General features: G+C 38.7%; 2 protein-coding genes across 3 annotated transcripts; one reads left to right on the top strand and one right to left on the bottom strand.

Moving 5' to 3' along the window:
• Nucleotides 1–3,975: 3,975 nt before the first annotated feature.
• Nucleotides 3,976–9,827, bottom strand: irg1l (immunoresponsive gene 1, like). 2 transcript variants are annotated; one of them, XM_067456447.1, is made up of 7 exons: nucleotides 9,704–9,827; nucleotides 8,943–9,106; nucleotides 8,085–8,145; nucleotides 7,710–7,897; nucleotides 6,946–7,038; nucleotides 6,182–6,387; nucleotides 3,976–5,047 (listed from the first exon to the last, which is right to left on the bottom strand). In XM_067456447.1, the coding sequence occupies exons 2-7, from the start codon at nucleotides 8,958–8,960 to the stop codon at nucleotides 4,120–4,122; spliced, it is 1,494 nt and encodes a 497-aa protein (XP_067312548.1). In that variant the 5' UTR covers nucleotides 8,961–9,106; nucleotides 9,704–9,827; the 3' UTR covers nucleotides 3,976–4,119. The 2 variants fall into 2 exon arrangements, with proteins under 2 accessions (XP_067312548.1, XP_067312546.1); XM_067456445.1 differs by lacking the exon at nucleotides 9,704–9,827 and having other exon boundaries at nucleotides 8,943–9,305.
• si:ch211-153b23.3 (uncharacterized) lies at nucleotides 9,249–16,083 on the top strand. Its single transcript, XM_067456444.1, has 11 exons — nucleotides 9,249–9,380; nucleotides 11,445–11,627; nucleotides 12,257–13,729; nucleotides 13,808–13,900; nucleotides 13,990–14,094; nucleotides 14,180–14,289; nucleotides 14,391–14,582; nucleotides 14,678–14,840; nucleotides 14,979–15,144; nucleotides 15,386–15,480; nucleotides 15,565–16,083. The coding sequence occupies exons 2-11, from the start codon at nucleotides 11,471–11,473 to the stop codon at nucleotides 15,648–15,650; spliced, it is 2,640 nt and encodes an 879-aa protein (XP_067312545.1). The 5' UTR covers nucleotides 9,249–9,380; nucleotides 11,445–11,470; the 3' UTR covers nucleotides 15,651–16,083.
• The last annotated feature ends 1,766 nt before the right edge of the window (nucleotides 16,084–17,849 follow it).

Raw genomic sequence — 17,849 nt, 5'->3', positions numbered from 1 at the left:
TATCCTGAACCACTTTGCATGAAATTGTTCATTTAGTGACATTTCTATCCAGAGTACACACTAACAGGAACAACCTTGAGCAACCTGGCATTAAATGTCTTCAGGCTCGTGACTCATTCCATTCAAGGAATTTACCACAGCTGTAATACAAATGTGGTGTTGTTATATATGTTACATATTAGGCAATATATTATTATCACATATGCACATCCTCAGGATATATGATGTATGAAATACCCAAAGTAAATTTGGTATAACATACATTATATTCAGACATTTATCTGAATTGTATATGGTACTGTATGTAAAGGCCGTGTAAGGTAACATTATGTTTAATTTCTAAATGCAAACGTATTTAGTCTTGCACAAAAGTTTTCACACCCCTTGCAGTATCTGTGAAAATGTAAATATTTTTTACAAAAGGCGTTATTTTTTATTTAGTACTGTCCTGGATAAAACATTTCACACGAAATATCTATAGTCCACAAGACAAAAAGTAATATAGTAACATAAGTTAAGAAATTTTAAACTTTTTTTAATTAGTTATACAAGATGTAACTCATTTTTTTAAAGTCAGTTTAACATAATTTAAGTTGAAATAACTTAAACATCCAAGTCGATTGTACTGCAAAAGTTCAAAATTTGCCCTTTTTTTACAGTGTAAATTTATAAAAATTACTTTATGAACCCTTGATTTTAATACTGTGTGTCATTCCCTGATGATCCACAGATCAGATTTTGACAAATCTGCCAAAATACGTTTTTATTTAATTCACTCTGTTGTTTTGCACATGTTTCTGGTTTAGCGATAGGGATTGGGTTAGAAAATATCTTTAACCATAAAATCAATGGAAATATATGCAATGTCCTCACTAATATAGGGAAACAAACGTGTGTGTGTGTGTGTTTTGTGAAGGTTGTTCTTGAGTCTCTTGTTTGTCCTGAGCAGTTAAACTGCCTAAACTTACACTTGGCACAAAGCAATCTCGTCCTTTGGATTGTCAGACTGAAGCGTGATTGGTCGCTCAGAGAACACGTCTCACTGCTCTAGAGTCCAGTGGCGGCTGCTTTACTCCACTGCATCCCACGCTTTGCATTGTTCTTGGTGATGTAAGGCTTGGATGAGCTGCTCAGCCATGGAAACCCATTCCATGAAGCTCTCTACGCTGTTCTTGAGCTCATCTGAAGGCCACAGAAGTTTGGAGGTCTGGAGCTGTTGACTCTGCAAAAAGTTGACGACTTCTGCGCACTCTGACCCTCAGCATGCGCTGACCCCGCTCTGTGATTGTACGTGGTCTACCACTTCATGGCTGAGTTGCTGTTGTTCCCAATCGCTTCCACTGTGTTATAATCCCACTAACAGTTGGCCGTGGAATATTTAGTAGTGAGGATTTTATGAATGGACTTATTGCCCAGGTGGCAACCTATCACGGTACCACGCTTGAGTTCACTGAGCTCCTGTGAGAGCGACCCATTCTTTCACTGTTTGTAGAAGCATCTGCAGGCCTAGCGCTTGATTTTATACATCTGTGGTCATGGAAGTGATTGAACACCTGAATTAATTTATTTGGAGGGGTGTCCCAATAGGGCAATATAGTGTTTCTTACAAACAGGAGTTTCTCGGTTAAAATTGAGTAATTACACTTTGTTTCTGGTTCCCTTTGACCTGTGGTGTCCCCCAAGGCTCTACTCAAGATCCATATTATTTTCCCTCTACAATATATGTTTGGTACACTTGGTTCTATCTTTGAGAAGTGTTTTATAAGTTACCATTGTTATGCAGATGACACAAATATACCTCAATTTGAAACATTTGAATAGTTGGATATTAAAGCATGGATATCCTTAAACTTCTTAAATCTGCAATAAGAGTAAAATGGAGATTGTGGTATTTACCTCTTCTTAAATCTGAATTGTAGCACCTTACATTAAGCCATATGTGAAAATCTGGGTGTTTTATTAGACGGTGCATTGAAGCTGGATAGACAAGTTAATCATGTTGTAGAGTCAAGTTTCTATAAGCTGTGAGTCCTGGTAAAAACAAAGTCCTTTCTCTCTTTTTACAATTTTAAAAGAGTTTACCATGCTTTTATCACCACTAGGCTTGACTATTACAACTGTCTTTATCTGGGGATTAGTCAGTCTTCTTTAAACTAAAGCACCGTCAGATGGTTCATAATGAGGGAGCCAGAGCTTTATCGGGAGCTTGTAAGTGTGAGCATATCCCTCCTGTTTTACAGTCTCTACATTAGTTGCCTGTATGCCATAGAGTTGATTTCAAAGTGGTTTTATTGTTTTTTAATCTTTATGTTAGCACCCCAATACCTTTCTGACCAATTGATTGAGCATCAACCAGTAAAAACTCTTAGGTCTGCCAAACAGAGGCTCGTGGCTTTATTTTTTATCTTTGTCTGAATCAGTTTGAAGCAAAGTTAGGCAACAACATTAGTCAAAAGTCAAGTGGACATGCATCTATTATGTGTTTTGAGGCCTTATTTCAGTGCCTTAAATGTTTTTTTGTTTTTAAACCATGCATAAATGTTATTTTCTCAAAAATACAAGCATGTATCCATATGTTGCTCACCTATCATAGTAGCCTTGCTTATGCTAAATGCAGTGTAATGACACTTTTGCCCTCCGTGGACCCTGTACAGGGTCCGGAATGACATCGTCATGTATATACTTTCCATTTTAAATGTCTGTGGGGGAGCTATGATGTCATACGTGGTATCATTTGAAACCTTAGGGTCTCTACTTTCTGTAAGTATATGTTGTGTAAGTATGTATATGTACATGTAAGTATATGTTGTGTAAGCTGTTATAACCCCCACAAAATTAGGCGCTTTTTGATTTTTTTTAAATATAAATTCATGTTTGAAAGTGTGTAACTCAGGCCCTGTGTGCTCTATGACCCTGTAGACACTTTGGGCTGCTTCCAGCATGTATAATTAATTTAATGACACTGGGATATTGCATTTATATCACTGTATATGGTGGTGGAGGGGGGTAGCAGGGTCCGGGGAGGGGGGGAAAGGGGGGTCATCTCTTCAGATCCATTTGAATAAATCTGGCATACAACATGACACAGACAAACTTCTTTTCCCCCACTATTTTCTGGAGTTTAGTGGAAGCAGCCCAAAGTGTCTGCAGGGTCCTAGAGCACACAGGGCCTGAGTTACACGCTTTCAAAAATGAATTTATGGGAAAAAAATCAAAAAGCGCCTACTTTTCGGGGGGGTTATTGCAGCTTAGACAACATATACTTATACATATACTCATATGTTTATCACGTTTAGCAGTGTTTTATGTAACTTCAAAGGGTTTCCTGTAAAATGACACCAACATTTTGAACCTAGACCACTGTATGTGTGTATGGACAGCTTTTCAATTTGGGTAGGCCAAATCCAGATGGAAATCCCAAAAAATGGCCCTGGATTGTAAGAGAGTAATATGTTTATAACTGAAAAAAGCACAAATGTCAGAGCATATCAAAACTTCTAAAGGGCGCCAAAACTGTGCAGAGCTGTAGGAGTTAAAACAGGAAAAATACTGAAATTGGTCACATTATTTGACTATTTGATTTGACCTCCTATTAGTGTGTAATGCTATTTTATTTTATTTGTAAAGGGTTATGTTTCATTAGCATACAAGTGCTAATACCTGCTTTCAGTTTGTAGCTGAACACATTTGATTGTTGTAATTCACCCATTTAAGGTATAATATTGTGCAGCCCCACATAACGTAAACATACAGTAATGAGTATTTACATTTTTATATGATAAAATGTATGGTAGACAAGACATCACGTAGTAGTACATTTTGAAATTTATTGAGTTTCAATGTAAACATCATAAGATTATATTATACATTATTTCAAAAGAGCTTACAAAACAAAAACGATATTTACAAACAAATATTTCACTTTTGTAATTTTGAGAAATAGTGAAAATAAATATTGTAAAAAGTCATGAAAATGAACCAGTTTGTGCTATTAGTCTACAGTATGTACATCGAGAGGGAATATAAAGTGTTTCAATATTTCTTCTATTAAATAAATTGCAAGTAGCAGTGTTTCACAAAAATTCATATTATATATTACTGGTGTCGTAATAAAGCTGTTTACTGGAGTTGAGCCAGCAGTGGTTTACAGTCATCTAGATGCTCCAGGCCTTCGACAGCCTCGATCAGCGACTCCACCCTCTCGTTGGACAGAACTGCGCCTGCGTTGTTACTGAACTTTCTCTTTAGGGTTTCTTGGCTAAGTGGGTTTCTCCAGTGGCCGTAGAAGGTGTCACAGCGGCCTTTTAGGACATCTCCACTTACCAAGGTCACCTCCACCTCGCCGTACATTATGTTAAAATTGGCCGGGTTGTCGCGAGGATGCTCCAATCGGACACGAGAGAGGAGCGCATGAAGTTCTGGCCGTTGGAGAGCCTCCGGGTGGAAGGACTGCACCGTGACTTCTCCGTCCAACAGGGCAGTGCAGGCATTAAACTGGAAGGAGTGGCGCGCCTCGTGCTCCGTCTCTGGGAATGGGCGGTTGATGTACTTGGAGAGTGGCACCCTAAGCAGGATATCCTGCACCATGTTTGGAGAAAGGCCACCTCCTCGCAGGCCAACCAGGGTCTTGTGCACGACAGTGGCAGCGTCAGCAATCCAGTGCATTCCCAGGTGTGCGGGAAAGCGCTTGAAAGCGATGTCTTGCTGCTCTAAGAGGAAGCTGTGCTCATCATTTTCGGGGGAAGCGATAGAGTGTGGGGCGTAGTCTTCATAGAAAGCGCCGAAGCCGGCAACGCCAGGCACTGCATCCAGGACCAGAGGACTTGCCTCCAACCCACGAGATGCCAGAAGGGCTGCTTCGAGCCCGAGGCGCGAGGCGTTTCCAATGTGAAGAGGTTTGGATTGTGTGGCGGCATTAGCCATTGGTGCACCTGCCAGAGATGCGGCGATAGCCAAGGCATTACTGCACTGACTGCGATCCAGAGAGAGGAGGCGAGCACAGGCGGCAGCACTACCCAGAGTGCCCACTACACTGGGAGGATGAAACCTGACGGAGGAGACAGAGAAAGAGCAAAGGCGTTATTTTACAAGCTTGGATGATTTCAGCTCTCGGCCATTCTCAAGACAACACACACTCTTAGAAGAAAAGGTTCTATCGGCGCCACGCATTTGGAACCCCTAAAAGGTTCTATGTAGAACCCTTTTTAACTGCCAAAAGGGTTCATTCTTGTCTGCCTTTTGAGCATAACAGGTTCTTTGGAGTTGACTCAAGTATGAAAGGTAGGGTTGATTCAACTCCAAAGAACCTTTTATGCTTAAAAAGTTCTATAATGACAAGAAACAACCATTTTGGCACTTAAAAAGGGTTCAATATAGAACCTTTCAGGGGTTCCAAATACATAGCGCCAAAATAACTTTTAAGATCCTATATAGAACCTTTTCTTCTAAGAGTGAGAGCAACAAAAGTGTTGAGTGCCTGTGCAGAACTCTTCACAACTGTGAACTGTGTTTTGTGTGGTTGTTTGGTGGTTACTTAGGGTGAATTCAGGGGGACTGTGAAACTTTTTCCAGGTCATCTCAATGGCAAAAAAACCCTGAAATCACTACTAGCCTAAAGCCTAAAAAATGCTTCAGTTTTGACGTGAAGAGTCGAATGCGCAGCCTTTCCAAGTAAGGGTTGGTCACACTTAACTGTGAGCAGTGCAGTGTTTGCTTTGATATCACGCTCTGCTGTTTAATTCATTATTTTAAAACACATTCTGTTTTCAGAGTACTCAGGAAATAACAAATTATGAGTTTTTAACCCTATTCCCGGAGCCCAAACAGAGCTTCTCTGCATAAACACCTTTCACATGAAATCTGCAGTGTTCTGACCCACCCTGTGCTGAACTTAGAAATATAATTATTCACTGTCAGGAAGAAAAAGGTGCATTACTGTCACTGGGGCAGCAGCCTACGGTACAAAACCGAAAAGATAGATACATGCACTCTTAAAGTACTGATATGTAACTTTTAAGGTACTTATATGTACCATTTAGGGGAGAGTTTAAGGTACTTATATGTACCATTTAGGATTGTTCCTTAGGGTAACGCCCCAGTGACAGCACTGTACCTTTTTCTTTCTGAGAGTGTTGCTCTCGGTCACTTTAGCTGAGAATGAGACAAAGAAATTGACTCTAACCTCTTGGGGATGTTGTGAGCCTCGGTGGAGAATCTCATCAGTCGGCCCTGTATTTCGATGCCCACATTGAAGGCCGTTAGAAAGTCGAGCCCACTTGGTTTGCTGTTCTTGTGCAACATGTCACTTATAGCCAGGAGGGCAGGCAGCACCGCTCCAGAGGGGTGAGTTGCAGGGTGCCAAGTGTCGTCAAAGTCCATCGAGTGAGCCTGTGGAAAACCAACATGTCAATCAAGGTCTAAAGTGTCTCTCCATTGTGGCACTTCTGGCATAATGGTTTGTGTTTTTAAATATCACTGCAAAGAAGATCATTTCATAGCCTTCTGTGTAGCCAAAACACTACTGGGAAAAGGAAAAAAAGCTGTGCATGACTACTGGAAATATGACCTAATAACCCAGTCTGTCTAGTTTCTATAATCTTAAACACTTCCTGAAGTGTTACTGGTTAACACACTTTATTTAGAGGATACACACACTAGACTTTCCAACAGCAGCATGGATGCTTCTGTAGTTCCTGAGGTTTAAAAATTTTTTAGGGTTGTTTTTCTCATGACCACATTTGGGTGCCAAAAATGGTGGTGAATGTCACAAAACAAGTTTATAATTTACTGCCTCATTGACTGTCTGGCTGGGTGCTAATTTCAGGACTTGCAGAACAGGACTTTCTGGAGAGACACTGCGAATGTTTCCAGGATGTTGAATCACGCATCCAGTGTAACATAAACTAAGAGCTTCAATCACAACTCAATACACGTCATAATACTCACTGCAACTCCATTGACAAAGGCTGCAAGGGTTGGAGAAAGCTTCACACCTTGGCGCCCATAGACGAAGCTTATGTCATCAGAAGCATACATGTGCTTGGGGAAGAGGATAAATGAAAGGTCATTAGAGCCCACTCATTCACACGTCAACAAACACATTAGCACACACCATTGCTTCTGCCATGCTGATCTATGTCCAGGGAATAATACATCTCTCTGTAAAGGCTTGGCATGACTCAATTCTGCTGTTTTCTTAGGGTGTGTTCACACTGCATTTTATCACCAAACCTTAAGGTGTAGGGATACATTCACAACCTGATTGGTCGGCTTTTATTACATATTTAGAGACGGAACTTCCCGAACATCCCAAACAATGCTGTGTGCTGGGATAAATGTGCTCTTTAAATGAGCGTAGCTACATACGATGAGAGAACTCAGTGAAGAGATTATAAAATGTGTAAAGGAGTCAAAACAGAGGCAAGAGATGAGATTCTGACACCTCTCCCGAACTTTGTTGGGAAAACTCCTGACTACGAGGCGAAAAAACAGGTATGCATTCAGAATTCAGTCTTTTTTAGGATCTCGTCTTCCTGTTTTTGGTTTGTTTGCATGTCAGCCAGCAAATTATATTCAAATGAGCCACAGTAACAAAGCAATCCAGGGTTCGTTTTAATTGCACCAAACATGCCAAGTGTGAACACACCCATAATAATGGAAAGATAAGATTTCTCTAAAGGTTACTCTTTACTATTGGCATTGTGCCCTACCTGGCAGTGTTGAAGGGCAAGCTCAAACACCTCAGTGGTGCTTCCCAAAAGCCCAACACCAATGCTGTCCAGAATCATGCGTTTGCTGCGCTGCAGCACGGTTGGTGACAAATGCCTTGGCTGTACGCTCTGAATAAACCTGCCAAAGCTGCTGGTCACTGTTTCCTCTGGGGCAGGACGCTCCGCCACTAAAAACAGACAAGACACGGTGTAAATTAACACCAAAGCATTTTTCTTTACTGGATAGCAGCAGTGTAAATCATTTGATTAGTCAGCCTATATAAATGTTTCTCTAAAAGTCTAGACTTTCACTTTTCTTTTCTGTCAAGAGTTCACAAACAGCAGTTCACTGTAAATGAAGTAGAGCTTGCTCACCATCTAGCGCAGACTTATGGAGTCCCCGGGCAGCAGAAAAAGCAACATATCTGGTTGATCTCTGTGCACAAACAGTTATGTTTGAGTATCTCAGCTGTATATATAGTTAGCATACAGTGCATGTGTTGATCTCTTTTAAGTCTACATTAAAAAAACAGCTAAAAGGCAAAGTCAAATAAAATGGTCACTACAGTTTAAGGTCCAATTCTCACTATTAAAAATGACGAATTACTGCTTATTAACAGTTAGTAAGGTAAGATAAGTTTGGGATTAGGTAGGATTAGGGGATGTAGAATAAGATCAGGCAGAATAAAGCATTAATATCTGCTTTATAAGTAATAATAAACAGCTAATCGCCTAGTAATATGCATGATTAAAAGCAACTAATAGTAAGAATTTGACCCTAAGCTAAAGTGTTACCTTTATTATTTAATAATGTTTTCTAAACGTTTTTTTTCTATGAAACATAAAAACCCCTAATAACACTTAATGTACACAGCTTGGCTTCAATAAGACATTTAACACTTTAGTATGGGGAACACATATTCACTAGTAACTACAACTTTTGCCTCAATAAACTCCTAATTACTGCTTATTAATAGTTTGTATGAATGTGTAACAGTTAAGTTAAGGTATTGGGTAGTATTAAGGGATGCAGAATAAAGCATTAATATGTGCTTTATAAGTACTAATAAACAGTCAATATACTTGTAACATGCATGCTGAAAAGCAACTAGTTAAATGCAAGAATTGAAGCCTAAAAGAAAGTGTTTCCAGACATTATTTTTCTTTTTACATTAAGATATAACACATGAATCTAGAAATTACACAGCTATGATAGCACAACATTTTGTCTACCTGTACAGTTGAAAGCATGCTGTCAATCTTTGTTCAGGATCTGGATATGAAGATGCTTGATATCTCTGTTCGTCGATTCGAAGTTGAAGAGAGTCGATGATTGACGTTGATGATGAAGATGATGTGCTGGAGTCAGGTCTGTCCTCATCGCCTTTTATACACTTCTGGACCACAAAAGAGGATAACACACCCATTAAACCCACTGAAAAAACAGGGTTGGAATTCCCAAGATTGGTTATTTTTAGGTTCATAGGTGGGATTTCGCAGAAGGAAACAAACTTGTCTTATGAAAGGGTCAATGAGGTCATCATTGATGAGTCCACGGGTTGGCTGACACCACTTTAACTCCTCCCATCTTCACTGAGTACGTTTCTATAAACCTTAAGCATCCTTCACAAGCATCTCAACACTTCATGACAGATCAAGCATCCTAACTAGGTAAGTTTCTTATTTGTTATATACATTTTTGAAATGTTAATGTCTATTTATATGATGTCTCACAAAGTGTGCGCGGATATAGACAATGATTTTTATACTGTACAAACTCTATATTATATCCCCTAAACCTACCCATCACAGGAAACTTTCTGCATTTTTATATATATATAAAAAAAAAAGTCTAAGCTTTTGATCCCCCCAAAAAGTCCACACAAGCTCAAAAATGTCTGGTATTGGGAGCACTGGGAGCATATAATGTTGTAAATATGAACTCACTCAATTTTGATTACATTACTACGGTATATGTTTAAAAAAAAACTTACTGCAAGCTTATCCTCAGGGATTTTCCATCTGTGTATGTTGACTCTTGTCTGCCGGCTGTTTGACAGAATGAATCTTATCAGTTGTCACTGTACCGTCACATAGACTGTAATAGCATAATTCTCCAGCCAACATTCACATCTGTGTCAGAGAGGCAGAATGAAAACTAAAACATCCACTAGGTGAAAAAAAAGCTGTTGCCTCCTGATCAGCTGTTTGCTGAGTAAGAAAAAAGAGGGGAGGGAGAATATGAAACTAAACACACCCATAAACAGGCTGTTTAGTGCTCACTCAAGAGATAACGCTACTGGCTTTGACAGGTTTCATGCTATTTAGGTTTTACATAATCTTTTATACATTAAATTCAATCAAAATGTATTTGTAGACATGTTTGAGGAAGTATATATGTCCCAGTCCCACTACTAAAAGTACAGAATATTTTAGCATGGAAACGTTCATAATGTCAAATAATTTGGGCTGATAAAATCAGTTAAACATATTTAAGGTTTCAGAGAGGTTTTGACTGATCAAAGTATATCGTTTTACACTGAAACATATATAATAATAATAATACTTTTGTCATATTACTTAACATGTTATTACATAACATCTACAACAACTGAAATGATTTCAGATTATAACTGAATTCAACCAACCTGAAAATACAAGGTTTTACCAAAGCACAAATGTCGGTAGATAAAATATGATTTCACCAGCCAGGTAAAATTACATAAGTTTAATATAACAGTTAAAAAAAAAAAAAAATATGATGAAAGTCCTTTTCCACCATGATGATATTATGCTTCATGATGATTAAAAGTATGCTTTAACCTTACTTAATTTAATATTTTCTTTACATACATGGCATTTTTCTTTACATACATAGTTCATTAAAAATAAATCAGTTTAGTTGGGTGAACACAATTTAGTTGGTTTAAGTCAAAATTAAATTTTATAAATTTACTAAGGCTTAATCTTCAGTAGTGCCATTCATCAGACTATGTAATGAATGCCTGCATACTCTTCACCTCTTCAATGGTAACCACAACATTCAGTAACAGACACTTATTGTCCAACATAACTGAACATTATACATTAAAATGAACTACCAACATATTTCTCTTTACTGTAAAAAAAAAGCATAAAATAACAGTTTTTTTTGTTATTTATCAAGCATAGCGTCCGATCTGGCAGGTCACGTTAGTCAAGCTCTTGCTTTTGAGAAATGTCGCCCAGTTAGTTTTAACACAAATGGTGGGTCGAACACAATTAAATTAAGTTGTGACAAAATGTTAAAGTCTGTTACTTTACTTTATCTATAATGTCAATTGTGATATTCACTTTAAAGCAACAGAGAGTGTACAATAACCTCAAATCAAAATTTCTCATTGAAGCAAAATTCGCAGATCAGCAATGAGCAGACAAACACAAACCTTTCCTTATATTTGTCCTTTGGAGCCGACTATATTGCCCTCTATATCGTGGTGCAGTCATAGTGCACATGTGTCAACCCATCCTGAGTTTTGTTGAAAATTGTATATTGGATCAATGTTTCTCAATGTTAAAACAGGAACCCAGTGTTTTATGTTACATAAACCTGATTTAATTAGGTTATGACAACAACAAAAAAATGAACAACAAAAGTAAAAACTGCACATGGTAACTTTTTTTACAGTGTACCACAAATGTTTGAATTTGTACTTTTTATCATCATATCCTAATTACCCAACTTAATCTTTTCAGCAAAAAGCTACATTAAGGGGGAATTCATGGAGTCAGCGAGTGGCTTTCCGGCAAGTTTTTATGGGGAGCCAGGTGTGCTCGGGCTCCTGGCCAATGGCATCAGTGCTTTCCTTGTCCTATTGCAGAACTTCCATGGTGCCAGGACAGGCGTTCCTGCGGAGGGAGTGGAGAACATATTAGCAGGTCATTGTTTTGGCATTTCATTTTAACTCTTTCCCCACCAGTGTTTTTGAAAAAAAAAAGTGCCATCGCGAGCATTTTTGATCGTTTTCTAAAACAGTTTTAAGAACAGCCCCTTTGCCTTTTTATAACCCGTTTTATTCTACCTTGAATATCAGTAAGTTACAAAGTTAAGTTAAAAAAAATCCATGAAAATTGCTTTTGTCAAAGACTACATCTGGATCGGATTCAGAATGATGATCAAAACACAGATGGAGTAGATCAGCACCCCCAAAGTCCATAGCTTGTCCTGGTTCGACGTTTCATTCAGTAACATTTAACAGGTTTTAATTTATAAGATGTTTAATGCTGATATTTTACATATGATATTGCTTGTTTCTGCTTCTTCTTCACCTGTGTTTTGATCAGGAGATTCGGTAATCTTTCAGAAGATGCATAATAGTGTCCCTCTAGCGTATCATAATGAAAACATGGAAAGCAGGAAATACCCATCAATCGTGGGGAAAGAGTTAAAATATATTAATTTATATGATAATAGCTGAAAATAGTTTTAGCTGGTTTAGTTTAGTGCAATACATCATACTGCTTACTTCCTTCATCCCTTTCTTTGCATCTTATGTTAATTTATACAGGTGTTCATCTCATTCTGATTGGTGGAGTGTGCCAGCTTGTGGCAGGATTGCTGTCTTTTCGAAAATATGACCATCTGAGTGGAACCTCATTTGTAGGATACGCAGCGTTGTGGGGGAGTTATGGGGCCACAAGAATTTTTCTAGGTGCCAACGAACAAAGTCCAAACCTATTAAACAATACAGCAATGATAAACAGCACATTTCAAGATCTGTACACGAACACTAGTGTCAATAAAACAGACATTCAAATGTATATCAAGGAGTCTGCCATAGCTGGGCTGGTACCTTACATCCTGCTTTCCTTTCTACTGGCCTTCTGTTCAGCAACAGTAAACTACATCATGCCCTTTGTGTTTGGGGCCATCACCCTCACACTGATATTTGAGGCTGTGGGTCTGGTAGCAAAGTGGGCTTTAGTGGTCTCTGGGGTTTTGGAGCTCCTAATCCTGCTCTTTGCCATATATGGCTCATCAGCATTGCTAATCAAGGGACTGGCCCAACGCTATGTGCTGAAGGGTTTTGGAAACCCTCTCTTCAATGTGCTGCTCCTAGGAACCACCAACGCTAGCAGCTCCCAAAGCTTGGGCCAAGAGAAGAAGAAGAACACCAAATATGCTGAACCTATGGCCTTGGGATTCTTCTGCGACACAGTCTCACCCTTTATATTCGCCTTCTACGCCTTTGGTTACTTCCCGTCGATCCCAGTAGCTGCCATCTGGATATCCATAAATTCTGCGGCTCAGCTTCTATCTAGCTATTATGCATATCTGCGTCAAGATTGCTACCACGCAACCAAGTTTGGCCTGCACTGCGTGTTTTGGTTGGTGAAGACCTGGGAAGAGTATGTGGTGTCTGTATCCACTGGCCGGATTGAAGCTGGGGATGTAAGGCATGCCATGGTTGGCAACTGGTTCTTCCTGTCTGCTGCTTTGGTTTTCTGCATCGCAAGCCTAAACAAAGACACTCTTGAACTAGTACACAATTCATTTTTTGTCCTGGTGACCATATCAACCATCTCCCAGATTCCCATCGACAGGTACTACATCTTTTTTGGAGTGACCTGCTCCCTGTTCACTCTCTTATCTTTCTATGGCACTTTTGCACGCCTCATCAACACCATTGCTGAGAAGTCCTTGATTCCAGTTGGACCCCAGCCTGTCTCCACTGAATCCCTGCAGAAATATCTCAGTTACCTTAAGAGATCTAAACTAGATGAGCATGAGGATAAAGGTGCACAGATCCCTGATGCTTTATTCTATCTTTCCAATGGAGTTGCCGCACTCTCAGCCATTCACAACAATCAGCTCGGACTGGCATTTTTCGACCTAACTGTTCCCTGGGTACTCATCCCGGGAGCCATTATCCAGGCCTACGTCAGTCGACTACAAGTACAAGGTGGTCAGAGGTTCGGCTCTGTCATTCCCTCATTCTATGTGGCTATTTGGGCAACTTGGAGCTGGTTTAGGTTCGCAGGTATGAAATTGTTAGATTAAACAAATACTTGGCTAAAATTTTGGTTAGAATTCTAAGCTGATGTGTTTTTTCCTGCAGGACATCGCTTGCAAATATCCTCAGAGTCAGCGAACGGATTTGCAGCGGGGGCAATAGCATTCCTGGTCGTTAATGCTTTCTTGATTCTAGTTGGTAGGTTTGTTAGTAATACATAACATAGACACTCGCTTTTGACTATTGCCATTGGAAGCATTGTGAATTGGACCTTCTTTTTTTTACAGCAACGTTTGGCAATCTAGTTCTCTTGGCATTGACCACTGTCATGGAGGTCATCATAGTTTGTTTTCTCCTCTCTACTTTGGGAAGACTGCCCTATCAGTTAGAAGGTATGGAAACACATTTTGTAAAGAAAATTATTGTGAAGATGTAACTACATGTGTAAAACTTAATTCACATTTTCCCTTTCTTTAGTTGCTATGCTAGCAATTTTCGCCATCATATGTTTGTATGGCATGTTAGCATCCCTTGTGAACGGTATCTTCTCCAAGACCCTGATACCAGTTGGACCTTCCCTTATCAAGGTATTACGTTTTATCAATGATGCCAAAGTTCTTGTGAAGTTTAATTGAGTTATACATTCAAAGACAAAACATTCCTACTAAGTGATCTGCTTTTTTCAAAGGACAAGAAAAAGAAGGAATCTGAGTCCACATATCCATGTTTCATTGCCAAGTCTCGGGAAACAAGCGGACTCCTCAAGATTGCAAAACTGTTGGAAAACAATGGAGTGTGTGGTATCCCTACAGATACTGTCTATGCCTTGGCTGCTTCATGCAAGAACCCTAGTGCAATTGAGAAGATCTACACTATCAAAGTACACGCCAACACAAATGTTTTGAAACATAATACTCTTTTACAAACTCTTTGTCAACTGATCCACTGACCTATAAACTTTTCTCCCCATGGCAGGACCGTCCTGCAGAAAAGCCGATTTGTATCTGCATCTCAAGTGTGGAGCAACTTGTGGCAGCCAAACCTCCCTTCAGTCCTCTGTTGTGGGAGTTCATGAGAAACGTCTACCCGGGAGGCATTAGTTGCATTGTCCCAAAAGGCGAATGGCTCCTCAAACTTGGTATGGTTATAAGCATTTGTATTTACACCTACCCTAACTCAATCAATAAACCAAATTAAAACCTTACTGAGAGAAAACTTTCAGGCATATGTGATATCTATTATCTCCAGTAATTTCCACAACTCATATTGTTTGCAGGTGTGGGTCCTGCATATGACCGTGTGGGGACCAGAGAAAGCATTATGATAAGAGTTCCTGACCACACTGCTACTGCTCACCTGTGTGAATTCACCGGTCCATTGGCCATCACGTCAGCCAATCCCAGTGGAGAAGCGGACAGTGTTCATCATGATATGGTCATCAAGTAAGTTTAAACAAGTCCCAACAATTTTCAGAGGCTACTGTGAGTGAATAGAAACTCTCCAAAACCAATGCACTGAACATGTAGCCTAAACAATGGATTATTATAGGGTATTCACCACCAGTTATGACATTTTATATTAAAGAAAGTCCTGCAATAGAAACACATTTTGTATTTGTCAGTGTCCCTTTATTGCTGGTCTCAAGGGATAATTGGAGCATTGTTTTCTTTTGTCCTGAAACAGCCGTCTTGGCCACAAGATTGAAGGAGTCCTGTGTGATGGAGAATCTAATGAGGTGGTGGCATCAACTGTAGTGAACTGCCTCAAAATTGATGAAGGTAAACTGATATTCCAACGCTGATATCCTATCATAATATTTGTATTCCATTCTTAATAATAATATGAATTATGTCCATTTTTAGGAACTATCAGCATTCTCCGTGAAGGTTGTGTGCCTGCTTTGAAAGTGAGGCAGATTTTTGAACGAGTAAAAAGCAGCATGTTATAGGATTACTACTATCATCAGCTTCACCAGAACCTCTAGTTGCTGTCTTTAATATGAAGGATGTTGCATTTTGCACATGAAGAGAAAACTGACACAACTTTATATGTAAATAAATACACTTTATCAGTTATTCTGAGCGAGTGCCACCATGAAAACCATAAAGTGAGCGATGTTAAAGCTTGTATAGCTACATAAACCTGTTACTCTAGTGCTGTGTGTATTTACTGTGTGTTTGCCAATGCTTCTGAAGTTTGAAAAGTGTTGTAATACAGAACTGTTCTTTGTAATTTATTGCTATTTATGTATTCTTTCAAAGGACTTTGCCTTTGTTGATTAATATGCAATTCAACCAGAGTAAAAATGCATTTAAATATTTATCTTTGTAAGGTATGTTTGTGCATATTGCAAAATGAAAAACTGTATGCATTTTTTTAAAATGTGCTTATTTACTGTCTAATAAAATATTGAGATATGAAGATTTGTTTTGACATGAAAATCAAAGTTTATTTTGTCTTATGGAATGACTTTACAATGCCAAACTTTCATCCTGTTTGCAGTATAACCAAACAAAAAAGACAATAAATACAGAACACACATGGAACAATACACAAAATAAAGAAAAAAAAGATTATTAATGAATAACTACACAGGAACCATGGAGTAATGCAATATTAACATTTTAGAAACTACAGTTGTAAGAAACTAGATGAAACAGATGAATGTGGAAGTTTACTATTAGCTAATCAGTAACTATTTTTTCATACCTCCCAGAGGACTACTAAGAAATGAAAGCTGTAGTGTAAGTTCTGCCCGGAAGACTCAAATGTTAAGTCATTTATCACCGACAGATCTAACCAATCATAATACTTTAAGTATAAAAGATCGGTACACATGTCTGAGTTCACAGATGTTGACGCCAACCAAGATGATCACTGCACCCATACCTTCATCTTCAAGCAGGAAATGCAGGGTCCATTAAACCAAAGAGCATCTAAATGTAATACTTAATGCATTGTTACTTCACCTGGCCTGCCAAGTCTTACTGGTAGAACTACCATTTACTGGTTAATGATTAATGTGAATAATATATAATTAATTCTAAACTTAGGTAACAGTAACCCACTATTAATGTCACAGTTGCTGCGTTGAACACTCACAAAGGCAAAGAAGTCTAAGAGCATTTATTTTAAATCCAACAACAAGGGAAAATAATACCACACAACAACTAAAATACGACTAACACCAGACAATAAACAAACCAAAACTGAGGGTATAAATAGAGAGCACAAGGGCAAACAAACAAGGAACACCTGAACTGAATGAAATCAAACAAACAATGTGCAACTATGGGAACAGATAGTAGGAAACAGAGATAACAAAACTAATGAACATACCAGAAAACCAACTGTTTTTGAATGTCAGGCATGAATGGAAAGAATCACATGACAAAAACAAACTCATAATGTGACAAGTAATGACTCAAGTATTACCAAATTCTTCAGAATGAACTATGAAGTAGTTGGATGAGTACTGTAAAGTGAAAAGCATGATCACTATGCAATGACTAAAGTCATTGTAAGCGGCAGATGTTTTTGTAAGGTTTTGGATAGTAATTCCTTCCGATGGATTTGGTAACACTTGAGACATTACTGTGGGTTACCATGATCTTCACTTTAAAATACTGATCCAAACAATTAGTAATTCCTTCTGAAGGATCTAGAAACACTTGAGTCATTAAACCTCACAAAAACCTTAGAAGCATACAAAGACATTACTATGGAGTTATCATGCTTTACACTTTCGAATACTGATCCAAATAAACAGTAATTCCTTCTTAAGGATTTGGTATAGCATTGGATTGGTAACAGTATAAGTTTAAAAAAGTCCACATGGGTTTGGGAGACTGGAAAGAATTGTTTGCAAATATTACCTGGGCCTGGATGTGTATTTTTTATTTTTTTTTCTCATTGCCCAGACTGCTGGGGAATATGGGATATAGTTGTCACGTGAAGAGAGCTACTAATACTATCTGGAAAGAGCTGCACCTCATTTAACTTTTAATGTATGTTACTGTCGGCCTCTTGACAGCCTCACTGACTTTCTCTTTGTCTTCTCGTTAATCTGTTAACAGTGTGTGCCAAGTTTTCTCCAATTGTTGATGACTGTGTTCTATGTATAAACTGCATCTAATGTCTTGCAAAT

Source organism: Pseudorasbora parva, chromosome 11, assembly GCF_024679245.1.
Source record: "Pseudorasbora parva isolate DD20220531a chromosome 11, ASM2467924v1, whole genome shotgun sequence".
NCBI lineage: Eukaryota > Metazoa > Chordata > Actinopteri > Cypriniformes > Gobionidae > Pseudorasbora > Pseudorasbora parva.
This window is presented reverse-complemented; position numbering and strand designations above follow the sequence as displayed.